This window comes from Labrus mixtus, chromosome 23 (genome assembly GCF_963584025.1).
Source record: "Labrus mixtus chromosome 23, fLabMix1.1, whole genome shotgun sequence".
Lineage (NCBI taxonomy): Eukaryota > Metazoa > Chordata > Actinopteri > Labriformes > Labridae > Labrus > Labrus mixtus.
The window spans coordinates 15,148,000-15,161,162 of NC_083634.1; the positions used below are offsets into that span (position 1 = coordinate 15,148,000).

The 13,163-nt window shown below is 43.6% G+C and overlaps 1 protein-coding gene across 1 annotated transcript in view; it reads left to right on the plus strand.

Annotated features, from left to right (window-relative positions):
* The first annotated feature begins 3,988 nt into the window (after window positions 1-3,988).
* svep1 (sushi, von Willebrand factor type A, EGF and pentraxin domain containing 1) overlaps window positions 3,989-13,163 on the plus strand; it is an 86,540-nt gene continuing 77,365 nt past the window's right edge. Inside the window, exon 1 of the mRNA XM_061031582.1 lies at window positions 3,989-5,061. Within this exon, the coding sequence (XP_060887565.1) occupies window positions 4,510-5,061 (552 nt within the window). The 5' untranslated portion in view covers window positions 3,989-4,509. The remainder of the gene's footprint in view (window positions 5,062-13,163) is intronic.

The following is a 13,163-nucleotide window of genomic DNA, read 5'->3' on the forward strand; positions in this document are numbered from 1 at the left end:
TTCTTCCTTTTAACCTGATTCCAGATCAGACGGAGCCCAGGAGGAATTTACTGGAAAGGTCATCCTCCCGGTGAGATATGGGCTTCATCCTTCAGGCCAGAAATGCAAGACGAGGAATGTGTTGTCACCTGCAGCTACTGTATCTGGTTGCTCGGGGAAAAGTTTACAGACAGGTGAGAGAACAGGTGTGAGGGAAGAAATGTAATATGTTGATATTCTGTAGTCTTTTTTTCCTGTGAGGTTTTTTGCCTTTACAGAGGAAGAAAAGACGTGAATAGAGAGGATGAGTACAAAGTGTCTTAACCTCCCAGTTACATAATACAATTCCAATTCCAGATACCGTTTAGACTTTAATCTGCCATTTATGTTTGTGTCCTGTCCCAGTATTTATTTTTCTTGTGTGTACGTTTGTGGACATTTGCAAATATAGCATGTGAAACTTTGCACACATCCCACGTCCTGTGCTCGCACGCTCCCCCACAGATCCTTAAAAAGTCTTAATTTTTGTTTTTGAAAGTCTGCGTCTAAAAAAAGGGGCCTTAAATTGTCTGGAATTTTAGAAAGGCAGGCATTAAATTTGATCTGCGGCCGACTAAATTGGCATAATGTCTGCTTATTTGTCCGGTTTTTGTTGTGTTTTGTTTAGCCTTGTGTCTCTCAACGATGTCAATTTCCACCGCTTTATTTGGATTATAGAAGCTTTTGACTCTGGTGAATAGGTGGCTGCATGCTCTGACCGGCCTCACTGGATATATTTAACTCTTATGAAGCAAAGAGGGAAGTGTCTCTGATGGGGTTTTGTTGGTCACCTACTTTTTTTTTTTTTTTTAGTTATAAAAGGACATAAAAGTAAAACCTGCACTCAAGCCTTGTTTAGGATATTTCAGTTGTATCCTTTTGCTTGAATATTCACTGTGACCAACACAAAACCCCCTCCTCCCCCCATCACCGCACACTCCAAATCCTCCTCTCCATCCTTTCCCCCCCCCCCCCCCCCCCCTGTCTCCCCTGGGACCCCCACGAATGTCTGCTGAGAGGTCTCTAGTGCCAAAAAGCAGGAAGTCACAGCTGTGCTCATCCCCCTTTCAGCATGTGTGAGAGTGAGCAAGTGTGTTATTGTCCCCCCTCGTCTGTATCCGTGCAAAGATCTGGGTCAGAATGTGTGTGTGTGTGTGTGTGTGTGTGTTTTCTATCTCTAAACGTCTGTGTATTGTGTCTCCGTCTGTTTATCTGGCCAGTATGATGCTGGTTTCTATTCCCACCTCTTTGCTGCACAAGTTTCCAGTGCCGTTAAATGAAAGCCGGGCTTATACAGCCTAATAAACACTCTGTGTGCCTGAGCTCTGTGTCATTGTGGCTTACAGTATACGACTGGCTGCACTGGTGGAAAGACACACACACACACACACACACACACACACACACACACACACACACACACACACACACACACACACACACACACACACACACACACACACACACACACACACACACACACACACACACACACACACACTCACTCGCACAAAGTCAAGTTTATACTTTTTTATGGTTTTTGTCACTTCTTCTTTACTTCTTCATTTCACCACTTTCTCTCCAATTTTGTTCTGAATCTGTTTGTTTTGTTTGGATTCTCTCTTTCTAAGTCAATCAGTGAATTGTCAGAAATATCACTGGCAACTATTCTGACATCGGTTGTTCATTTTTTAAGAATGTTTTTTAATTTGTATTTCTTTCAAAAACCGACTTCTGAGGATTCGCTGCATTTCTCTCTCTTTAATGCGCTTGTTCATTTCATGTTTTTGTTTCTTGGACTAACAATGCATTTGAAGGCATCACTTATAGGCTCTAGTAGACTTTTTTTAATTACACATGCAACAGCGTTTGATCAGTTGTCAACCTTTAATGTGATGTTTAGCTTTTAGAGGCACAAATTCCAGACTGTTGATAGTCTAAACAACTTATCGATTAATCTCATTTCAGCAAATTAAACAAAGACGAAATGATCATTCACTGCGGCTTTAGGGATTTTAATAGAAGTGAATATTGAGGAGGCATCGCTTGCTGTGCAGGTCGTGTGTGCACCCCATGTACAGAGGCTAAAGTCCTCAAATGCGGACGGCCCGGGTTCGAAACCTGCATGTTATTCATCACTCTCTCTCCCTGATTTTTGACTCTATCCACTGTCAGGTCTCTAAAATTAAGACATAGAGAGAACAAAAATAAATCTAATTAAAAAAAAGAAGAAGTGGATATTGCCTCTTTGTTTTACACAAAAAGCCAGTTCTGTAGTTCCTTGAACCTGCATTCTGTCTTATAGCCACCAGGGGGAGACTCCACTGGTTGCAAAAAAGTACATTTTGCAGATTGAATGAAAGGAGTGAAAAAATGACTCCACTTCTCAGTTGATTTATTACCTCAATAACTTTTCATAATCATTTTTTGTGGTCTCAATATTTACTTTAAGTTTTCTTCAACACTGCATAATGGTCCATTTTTGAGTTAAATGACACTAAAGGAAGGCGTACCTGTGATTCACAACCAGGATAGAGACATAGCAAGGTGTACCAACTCTGTTGCTCAAATGTGGTTACTTGTGGCTTGATAGACTAACAAAATGTCAGTGTCCAAAATATCACTTTTTTTTTAGTTGCATCCCAAATTTCTAACTTTGCAGCAACTCTATCTATTAAAGCGAGAGTGGAGAAAGGAAGGCGTTTAAAGATATGATTTTCTTAGTTTATCTCAGAAGGAAATTCCTAGCTTGCACCTCACCTCAGCACCGCCCAACAACATCTTTTGGATGAATTTGAACATCCGCTACAGTTGTTTAACTTCAGTGTAAGACCTCTCAGATGCTAATAGTTAAAGAAAGTCAGGTGCTTTCCCTCATTTGCTCAGGGAAGCTTACAGTTTAAAGGATATTGGAAGGAGATTGTATCATTTAAAAAACAGGTGGCATCCAAAAGTAATGTTTTTGTGTGCGTTGCTTTTTTCTTTTCCTTCTTCTTTTCTGCTGCTCCTTGTGCAGCCAGCTCTCTGCTGTAAATCTGCGGCCTCTGGTCTCAACAGGCGCAGTGTGCCTCTGTAACACCGGCTGCCTTTGTTTTGGTTACAGATAAAAATCAGCGAAGGAAAACACGACAGCGGAGCGAGAAGGAGAAAGAGGGAGAGGCTGTAAGAGTCTCAGAAAGACCAGGCTGTGAACGAGTGTGTGCCATTCCCCCGTGGTGCAGGAGGAAATAGACAAAAGTGAGTAGGGACGATCTTCCCTCCTCTTTTTTTTATTTTTTTTTATAACTTGAATAAGATACACGCTGAGAAAAAAGAGAGGGGAGGAGGGAGAGGAAATGATAGCTCCAAAAAAAAAAGAGTGATGATTTGGCAAAGCATGCTCTCAACTGCTTCCTCACTGCGAAAGAAAGATTGACATGTCAGTCACTCCAAACTTTTGATTTATGTCTTAAGTCATGTCTCGTCTGATTGATCTCTTCTGCCCTCTCCTCCCTTTATCCCACCTTTAATTCACCCTGACGGCACCTTACATGCATGCTGTGTTTGTGCACATGTGGACATATGGAGTCAATCACACCGCCTGTTGTTTGTGTTTTCTTTGGGAATGTTGACAAGTTGACAGGCAAGGCGCTTCACTGACATCTGACAGGAGAGACGCACAGATACAGGGAGGAAGGAGAGGGGAGGGGGGGCGGGGGGGGGGTAGAGACACTGAACAAGATAGGAGGAGGAGAGGGGGGAGGTGAGAGAAAAAGAGGTGGAGAGATGAAGAGGGGGAAAAAAAAAATGACTTCACGTCCCCGAGACCGGACTGCCCCCTTTTTTCCCCTCAGCCTCTCTCTGTCTCTCAACTTTTTTCCCTCCCTCCTCCTCCCCCTTCTCCTCCTCCTCCTCCTCCTCTGTGTGTTTTTTTTTTTTTTAAATGATTTGGGGATAAGAGGGGAACAAGCATTCAGAGCTTGGCCGACGGTGCAGGCAGGCAGGAGCGTCACACAGGGGCAGCACACTGGGACTGAAGAGGACTGAAGAGGCTTGGGATTTTATTTGGATCTGATGCACTAGAAGAGTTACTAACGGACAGAAGAGGCAGGAAGAAAAGAAAAAAAGAAGAAGAGAAAGGGCATTTAGATTAATGTGAGATTTTAAACAATACACTTACACAGACACGCTGTACAAAAAGAAAGAGAAAAGCCAGATGCACTGAAATGTTTTTGTAGAAAAAGGAAGGCAGACTAAACATTTTTCCAGGCGGCGATTGGAGTTTTCTTCCACTTCAGAGCGACAGAGGCACATTTTGACCGAAAAGAGAAGAATCCTCGTCTTCATCCAGCAATGCTTTTGAGAAACTCTGAACTAAACTGTTGCTGTCTCCCATCCTGGAAGCAGACGCAGGCGTAGGACACAGTTACATTTTTCTGAAAAGAGGATCCACATTGTCCAATTTTTTTCTGCAAAGTCCCGTGAAGCGCAGGTGCTGTGCTGACTGTCACCATGTTTTCTTTAAGGTTCTGTTTAAAACCATCATGGACTACTTGCCTTTTGGCGCTGTGCCTCCTGGATGTATGGATCTCAGCCTCGCCTGCCCAGCAATCCCAACCCAAGCAGAAGCCCCGTCGGACCAGGCAGATGTCACCTCTAGCCACCACCTCCTCATCAGCAGCCGGCAACCTGTCGGAGAGCGCGGAGAGCAAAGTGGAGCGCCTCGGCCAGGAGTTCAAGAGGAACGTCCGCGAGCTGCGAGAAAAGAGCTCCTGCTTGGACATGGTCTTCCTGGTGGACGAGTCGTCCAGTGTGGGGGCCAACAACTTCCTGAGGGAGCTGCGGTTTGTGAGCAAGATGCTGTCCGACTTCCCCGTCGCGCCGGAGAACACGCGCGTCGCGCTGGTCACCTTTTCTTCCAAGACCCATGTGGTGACGAGGGTGGACCACATCTCGGCGCCCAAACCCGACCAGCACAAGTGTTCCCTGTTCAACCGGGAGATCCCTGCCATCAACTACAGAGGAGGCGGCACCTACACGAAAGGAGCCTTCCAGAGAGCAGCGGTGAGTCAGACATAAATCAACATTTGTATTTAATCTCATCTTCTTTTTTCCAAAATAGCTCTTCTGTCTCTTTTTCTTTCTGCGCTTGCTTTTTTGGAAACCTTTGTTGTAAGTGTGAGTCAGTCAGTTAGTCTGCATCCTGCTGTGTGTGTGCAGGGAGTGATTGCAGCTTAGTAAGGCTGATGGTAATGATGCCCTGCGTGGCCCTTGCTGCTGCTGCCGCCGCCGCCGCTGCTACTGCTTCCTCTAAATTACACACCAGCAGATAGTGAGGGGAAGCCGCTTGCCGGGCTAATTGTCGAGGAGTTTCCAGTGATAAAAATACCGTCAAGAGCGAGCACACGTATGCACAAGCACAGACACACACACACACACAGTAGGTAACAGTAGGTGTGTAGCGAGACACACACGTCAAGTGGAGACTTTCTAGTTGGTCTGTGGACTGTGGGCAGTGTGTGTTAAGATGAAGCTCGCCTTGTGTTTCCGATTGGGTTTTCTCCATGCTCCTCCCATGTGTGTGTAACCGTAGTGTTTTCAAACAGAAGCCTTTTGGATTGTATGTGTGAATTTGTTTGGGAGGCAGGTATTCGGGGTGGTTTGTGGGATTACAGGAGGTCAGCATGTTAGCTTGTTTATGGTTTGTTTGATTTGTGCAGCCTGACACCCAGCAGCACACACACACACACACACACACACACACACACACACACACACACACACACACACACACTGAGGACATATGGCACAGTTCATCCGTCAAGTCCAAACAGCCCAGCTGTTGGAGCCGTGTTGGTGGTATAGAGACCGGTCCTGTGTAAACACACCGCCTCGGCTCAGGCCTCAGAGGGGCTCTCGGTCCCGAGTGTTAGTTTGGATAGTACAGGATTCAGGTGCGTTTGAAAAACTGCAGCCTGTTTGTACGCTTAGCTTCTGGGAATTTTCAGTCTGCCGGTTGTTGTTGCATCAACACAGCTGAAGGAATAAACAGAAAACTGTACAAAATGCTGATGTTTGGATTGGGTGCACTAGAGTCAGAAATGTTCTCTGTCTGGATCACGGGATGTAACACATGATGGTTGTATGAATAGCTAAGTTTGTTGCTGGGTAACCCCAACATCAACTCCTTTATGTCGGTGGTGTGGTCGATGAAGGGAGACAAAGACACTGTTGGCAGTATTAGTCTTTAGACATCAGTTTAAACAGATCTTTAAGCAGGTAGACACGCTTTAATGGCAATGCAAATCCATTCATGCACATAGTCAATGTTTGAGTCTCAGACAGGCAGTAAGAGACGTGAGCACGCCCGCTTAATGTTGCCGCTATTTGCTGAAACTTTGAGAGGGGAGAATACAATTTTACCTGACTGCTGGACAACACTGACACCCGCTGTGGCGCAAGGAGGAGGCGGCGGTGCTCTTTGGTCAGTGACCGTGTGAGACGCTGGCTCTGCTCTTGAGTTTCAGAACACATGCACATGCAGAAGAGCGCAGGACTTAACCTGAGCTGTTGTCAGTCTCAATAACTATTTAATGCTACTTCAACCTTTTTATGAAATGACAGGATAGGTTGAGTAATCGATGTTTCCTCATGTGTGCAACACAATCAAACAGCTGTGTTTTAACCGGTGATGACGGTATGGCAAAAATCCATGTTGTTGCAGAATGTGATACTGGCGCTGACATTGAAACGGGTTAACCGCCAACCAAGACTGATTTATCTGGGATGTAAAAATGCATCTCAATACCATTAAAAAAAAACACACACATTTTAAAAATTTTAATCGGTGAGAAAAATATTGCGATACTCTTTTTTTTTTTTTAACCAGCAGAGGGCGCTAACTGTTTGGCCGAAGATTTTTAGGGGACAGAAGTGATGTCTTTTTTCAAAGCGGGGGTGTAGGAGCCTATTTTGTATTTTAATTTTCAGAGAGACTAGAGATGTATTTATACATATTTATAAATGAATTGACTTCAAACCGACGAAAATCGAATCAATTCCTACCCAGTATGATGACACAAATAGTGTCGTTAGTTGATCAGCAGCTTAATCTGTGCATTTCTACTTCGTAATTGGTGTAAATATGGTCTTAGAAATGAGTTTGGCTGCAGGTTTAAATGTAATATATTGATATATCTATCTCACTTTGACGTCACAGTGCTAACTGTCCATGAACGTGCGTCTCAACATAAATCACATCAGCCTACTTTTATAGATAAAAGAGTGGGTTAGTTGAGTTTTGGCAGGTTTACCCTTCAATCTATCCCTGTTTTAAGCTAACAGCCTTTGGACCATATCCTCAGGCTTAGCGCTGAAAGCTTGGCCCTGAGGACAGGTTTTCAGCTCGCCCTCCTCTTTTAAGTGCTGATAAGGAGGCCGCTGGCTGCGTCCCAGCTGCTAAAGACTCCAACAATACAGAGAAAAGGCTTCCTGGGGGAACTTTAGTGGCTTATCGTCATTCACAAACACTCTAAATGTTTTGGGTGATTTATCAAGTGATGTAGTCGTCTGAAGCAGCCAAAGTTGGCTTTCGAAAAAGACGCAGGGTGCACTCCTTTTAGGGCCCTGAAGTTGGCTCTGAAACATTGTTATTGACTCATTGTCTGATTAAAATTAAGGTTAAAATGCAATTCACTAATCTTAGCCAACAAACACTCCTGTATTTCCTTTCCAGTGTGGCATCTGCATGGTGAGAGTCAGACTCGAGCCGTGTATGAGTAATGGGAAAGCTACGTGCAGCCTACACACAGCTGAGATCTTTTGGAAAGATAGATGAGCCTAACAGACTCAGACCGTGTACCGGTTGTCCAGAAACCAGCCCGACACCTGATGGATTCAGTCTGACGTTGGCTGGTTAGACACATGATCAAGGGAGTAATGTTAAAATATTAAAAAACAGCCCCTGAATGTGATTTATCGCCTGATTTCTGTTTTTTTTTTTTTTTATCCTCTGTCTGAATCTTACTGGAAAGAGAAAAATGGAATTTGTGGTCTCTTTCCATTAGCTGTATGAAGGAGGGGTCAGTTAACACTGATCTACAAGGCACATATCCTCCTGTCATCACGCACCCACTGACCTGTAGGAAAGTGTAAGTGAGGGATGAATTGGAAATTTGCAGCATGTGTGTGCGTGCTTGTAATTAGCGAATTAACGCCTGTGCCCGAACACGTGCAACGGTGTATCCATCTAATGCTTCTGGGGGGAAAAAGAGTGTTGGAGATGCCTGTTTGGTGTGTGCGACTGTGAACATGTGAAATAGAGACAGGGAAAGTTAGAGAGAGAGAGAGAGAGAGAGAGAGAGAGAGAGAGAGAGGGAGGGTAATTGATAATTGCGGTGTAATAACAATAATAATAATGCGATATTTTATTCCCTTGGCTGCTCTTGGCTGTTGTAAGTGCTGCAGAAAGCTGGGATCCATTAAGAGAGACATTTTTCCACCAGCCGTGCATGTAGAGACAGGGCTGTCCTCCAGCACTCTTCATCTCTGTCTGCTTCTCTGCTGTCTGTCTGTCTGCCCGGCTGTCTCTCTTTTCACCTCTGCAGCGTTTATATCCGTGCGGCGAGTGAATAGCCAAATGAGTCACATTTCAATTGTGAGGCTCTCTCTTTAGGTGTTGTCAGACCAAAAGGAAAGCAGCTTTTTTAGCTTTACACACAAATGAGGACAAAGACTTCTATGTGATAGGAATTTAAACCTATAAAACCCTGTTCTTGTATGTGCTGAAGAAGAAAATCAATCAATCCTGCTGAGAAATTCAGGTTTCACTCTGCCGCCAGAGCTTTATTTTCACCTTGTTCTTGGAGTCCTATCATTTTTTCCACTTGTATGCACTAAATGTGATTGATGATTGACATTGGAGTAGCTTGACAGATGTTCTAATGTAGCAAACTTTTGTGATCTGGCATAACCGGACAAATTTGCAGGAGTGAGGTACTTTGGGTTCTCTGAAAGTACCTAAAACTGGCAGACACAGCTTCCTAGAATTTTTCAAAAACCACTTCAGATATGAATAAATTCTCCAAAGCTTATAAAGACTAACAGCTGCTAATAAACTAATATATATATATAATAATATATCCTTCAAGTTAAAGACACATTTCTGCCTTTTGCATGCAATAAGTAGAAAAAAAAGATAGATTATACTATTGTATTGTAAATATGTGATGCGGGTCCTCTTTATCTTGTCATCACTGATAAAAGCCAGTTCATCATTCTGTCTTACTGTAATCCTGCAGCGATGGTTAATGTCAAACACCATGATCATATTAAGAGTGCAGACTGCTGTCTTTCCTCAAAATCACCCACACTTGATAACCTTTTAAATGGTGACGTCACTCGAGCCACAGTCGTTTTCCAGGACTTTACAGACTACCGACTACTCAGTAAACCCTTTCAGACCCCTTGAGGAATAACATCTCTGCTGTACCTCAGACGGAGGTCGCCCTGAATCATATTTCTTTTCTCTCTCTCTCTCGCCTAACTGTGACTGCCCTGAAAAAAGTTGATCCATTTTCCTGCTCTCTTTAACTCACATTTGATTTATTTTCCATGCATTTGACTTTTACATGACCAAAATGTCTTCGAGGCACTGTGGCTCAAATCCTTTGATTTGATTCTGTTGGTTTACTAGTAATCTTGTTGTTCCAAGAATTATGGCTTTTTCCATTGTTGAATTTATTATAGTTGGCCTTTGTTACGAGTACAGGGAGAGAAACGTCTGCATGTGTTATAGCCAGCTAAAAATCCCCCCATCCGTTTTTTTTTTTTTTCTTCATCTCACCAGACTTCATCGTGAAGATTCGCCTCTGTGTTGCCAGACAATAACCCCTGTTGCTCTCTGCAGGCCGGCCCCACTTTATCAGAGAAGCACTAAACTTGACTGTGCGGCATCACGGTGTCACTCTGTCTTTAAGGTTGCATAAGAAACAGACAAATGGGCAGCGTGATGACGAGAGTAGGGGGGGGGGGGGGGGGGGGGGGGGGGGGGAGAGAGATTGAAGAATGAGGGGGAAAAAAAGTTGTTGAGGAATTGATAGAAAGAATGCGGCTCTTGCACAGGGTAATGTTTATACCTGATTGTCGGTTATAGGGTCTGCCTGTATCTGGGTCAAGTTTGCTGACCGTAGCCACTTCATGAAAGAAGCTTTCTGCTAAGACAACCAGTGTGTTTCTAGGACTGAAATCTTGTTGGACCAGCAGGTGTTTTCCCAATAAGCAAACTTGATTAAGAGTCCTAATTTATCAAGTTAAGTGTACAAACAGTCCAAGCTTATGTTTCAGAGGAGAACACTCGTCAATCACAATCATATTGTCGATGCAGACTTTCCCTATTGAGTTTTTTCCAAACCACAATAAGTGGATCATGTGTTGAGGTTTTCTGAGGCCTCTGTCTCATTCCTCTGGTCAATTCAGTTTCTTCCATTCGTCCCATTTTTTTTTTTTTTTTTTTTGTTGCCTGTCATCACTCTCTCCTCCTGAGCTGCAGACCTCCCCCAGTGCAGTGTCAGGCAGGGGAATGTCACTGTCCTCCGCTTTGACGCAATTCCGCCAAAATATGCTGCATTGTTTTTCAAAACATCGCCTGTTAGATTAAATGAGGCGTGTGGAAGTTGGTCTGTGGACAGACAGAGATCATGTACTGTACATACTTTCTGTGTGAAGTGCATTATCACACACACTCACATGTACACGGGATGCTGTTGTCTGAGTTTTTAACCAGTAATGAGAAGTACAATAGTTAAATTAAGGCTGAAAATGAAAAACTTTCCGTCACTTAATGCTGGAAAGTCATGTCTACAGAAGGTCATTTTTTAGGGTTCTTTTCATATTTACTTGCTGAAGTGTTTTTCATTCTGTTGGCTGAGTCACAGGGCAGGTTTTAAACAAGCCATCACTGTTGTACTGGATTCTTACCAAAACTAAGTTCTAGCTGAGCTCTCATTTTTAACAACATTGGGAGTTACACCGTAGAGGAATGTCGTGGAGGGTAAGCTGGAGCTCCCTTCTCCGTTCTGTTCTCCCCTTAAAATAGAAGCAAGTTAAAGACTGCTGCACGAAAAGAAAAAGGGAGGACGACTAATATTCACTGAAACACAACTGTAGTGAAGAAATGCACCGCAACAAATGAAAGCAAGGTGCACATCTTTGATCCCGTCCCGGTAGGCTGAGCCCAGTCGTGATAAGCAGATAAGAAAAGTCTCTGTTTCCTGTCTGCGCTATACTGCCACTTCCCAGCATCTCACCCTTAATCATTTCCTCCCCCTCAGTCCGTCTGCTTCTGCCCCCTCCGCAGTATCAGAAGGTCTCCGAGACAGGAGGATTGGGCAGACTCACCTACCAGCCAGAACGGCCCTGATAAAGACGGAGGCCAGACAGCAGCGTTTGTAACATTTGCAACATTTCTGAGTCGTTGTATATGGCAACTCATCTATCTAAAGAGTTATTTATGGGGAAAGCTGTATCCCCCCAAATAATCAAATGTAGAGCAAATCAAGAGCCACCGAAGTTTGTCACCGAAGAGGAAATAACCCACTTGCTGGTGCAACGTACACAGATCTCAGTCCCCAAAAACACACTGGCTGTCTGCGCAGAAAGCTGCTTTTATTAAGATTATTAAGTTATTACGTGGTAACACAGTCGACAGCACAACCAGGCCTGAAGGTGTCCAAAGAAATCTTTAGTTTAGCATGAAAGAGAAAAGTCAGAGCAGAAAAAATAATAATGTGTCACGGGATATGTTCCTTCCCCAAAGTATCTTAATAATCATCATGCAGATTTATTCCGAGAGTGACTGGAGGAATCTCGACCCCCAGGTTAGAAACCACTGAGTGAGACCAAAAGCAGCTGGAAATGAGGATTGCAGTAGTTTTCGCTCTGGTTTACAAAACCTTAAGTGCTTCTTGTATTTCTGTTTCTTCCTAAGCTCTTTTCTTAAACACATAGTTTTCTAGATGACTGTACTTATTAAGGATTTGACTTTATTACATGGTGTATTGGTGTTGGAAAGCAGGTTCCTCCTGAGGCTCCACGGGTTTTCATTTGGTTTTATATACATAGATGATGATGGATTTAAAATCTTGTAAGCAGATCTCTTAATATGACTTGAACAGTGGCTGTAACAAGCTCCGCTCTCATGGCTTCAAATCAGAATGTAACCGGAACAACCTTTTTAATCCAAATAATCTGATATTGTGTGTCTACGAGTCCACACACACACACACACACACACCATCACACACACTTAACTGGACGCTCACCTGGCGCCGGTGCTTAGGGTGTAGTCGGAGAGCTTTTCAGACCTTGTCATGGTGATTGAGACAATAGACTCAACATGACTGTGTGTGTTTTGGGTGTAAGAGGAACAAACGCCTCAGTCTCCGGTGCTGCTCCTCTGGGCCTCTTCGTGCTGACAAATATTCTCCTTTCTCCTCTTTCATAACTCGTGTCTGTCCATCAAACTCAAGCGTGCTGCACTGAGGCTTTGTGGAGCGTTTTGTCAGTATTAACTTCATTAAGACGTCTCCTTGGAGAGAAGAGGAAACTGTAGCAGTTTGACTGCTCATGCAAAAAAAAAAAAACGCTAAAACATTTTTCAAACATTTCCATAGTCCAGATTTCTTGCTAAAACTATGAATGGAAGCTGGCGTGCTCACAGCGTGTCGGGTAATGGGTAGTACGAGGTGCGCTGTAGTACGGACAAAAGAGAAACCCTTTTGTTAGGTGAAGGTGTTTCTCCTGTAAATGTTCAACGATGAAAACGTGACACAGACCGTGGAATAGTTTAGTTTAGTTTATTCGGCCAAGGTCAGACAACATCAACAGAACACAAATGGCTTTCATTGTTAACCGTCTTGCTTATATTCTGTTAGCATGCACAGCCTACAAACTCCTTTCTATTAGGCTAGAAAGAAGACAGTGCCTGTACTTGAAACTGTCAGACATGTACATTTCTTCAACCTCACAAAGTCACATTTTCCTTTTCAGCTCACAACACACACTTGGCTCCTCTCCAAATAACCGTCTGCTGCTCAGATAGGTGTCTAACACACACTGTATGTATTACAGCTACACAGACCTACCTAAAAGAAGAATCACCCTAAAAT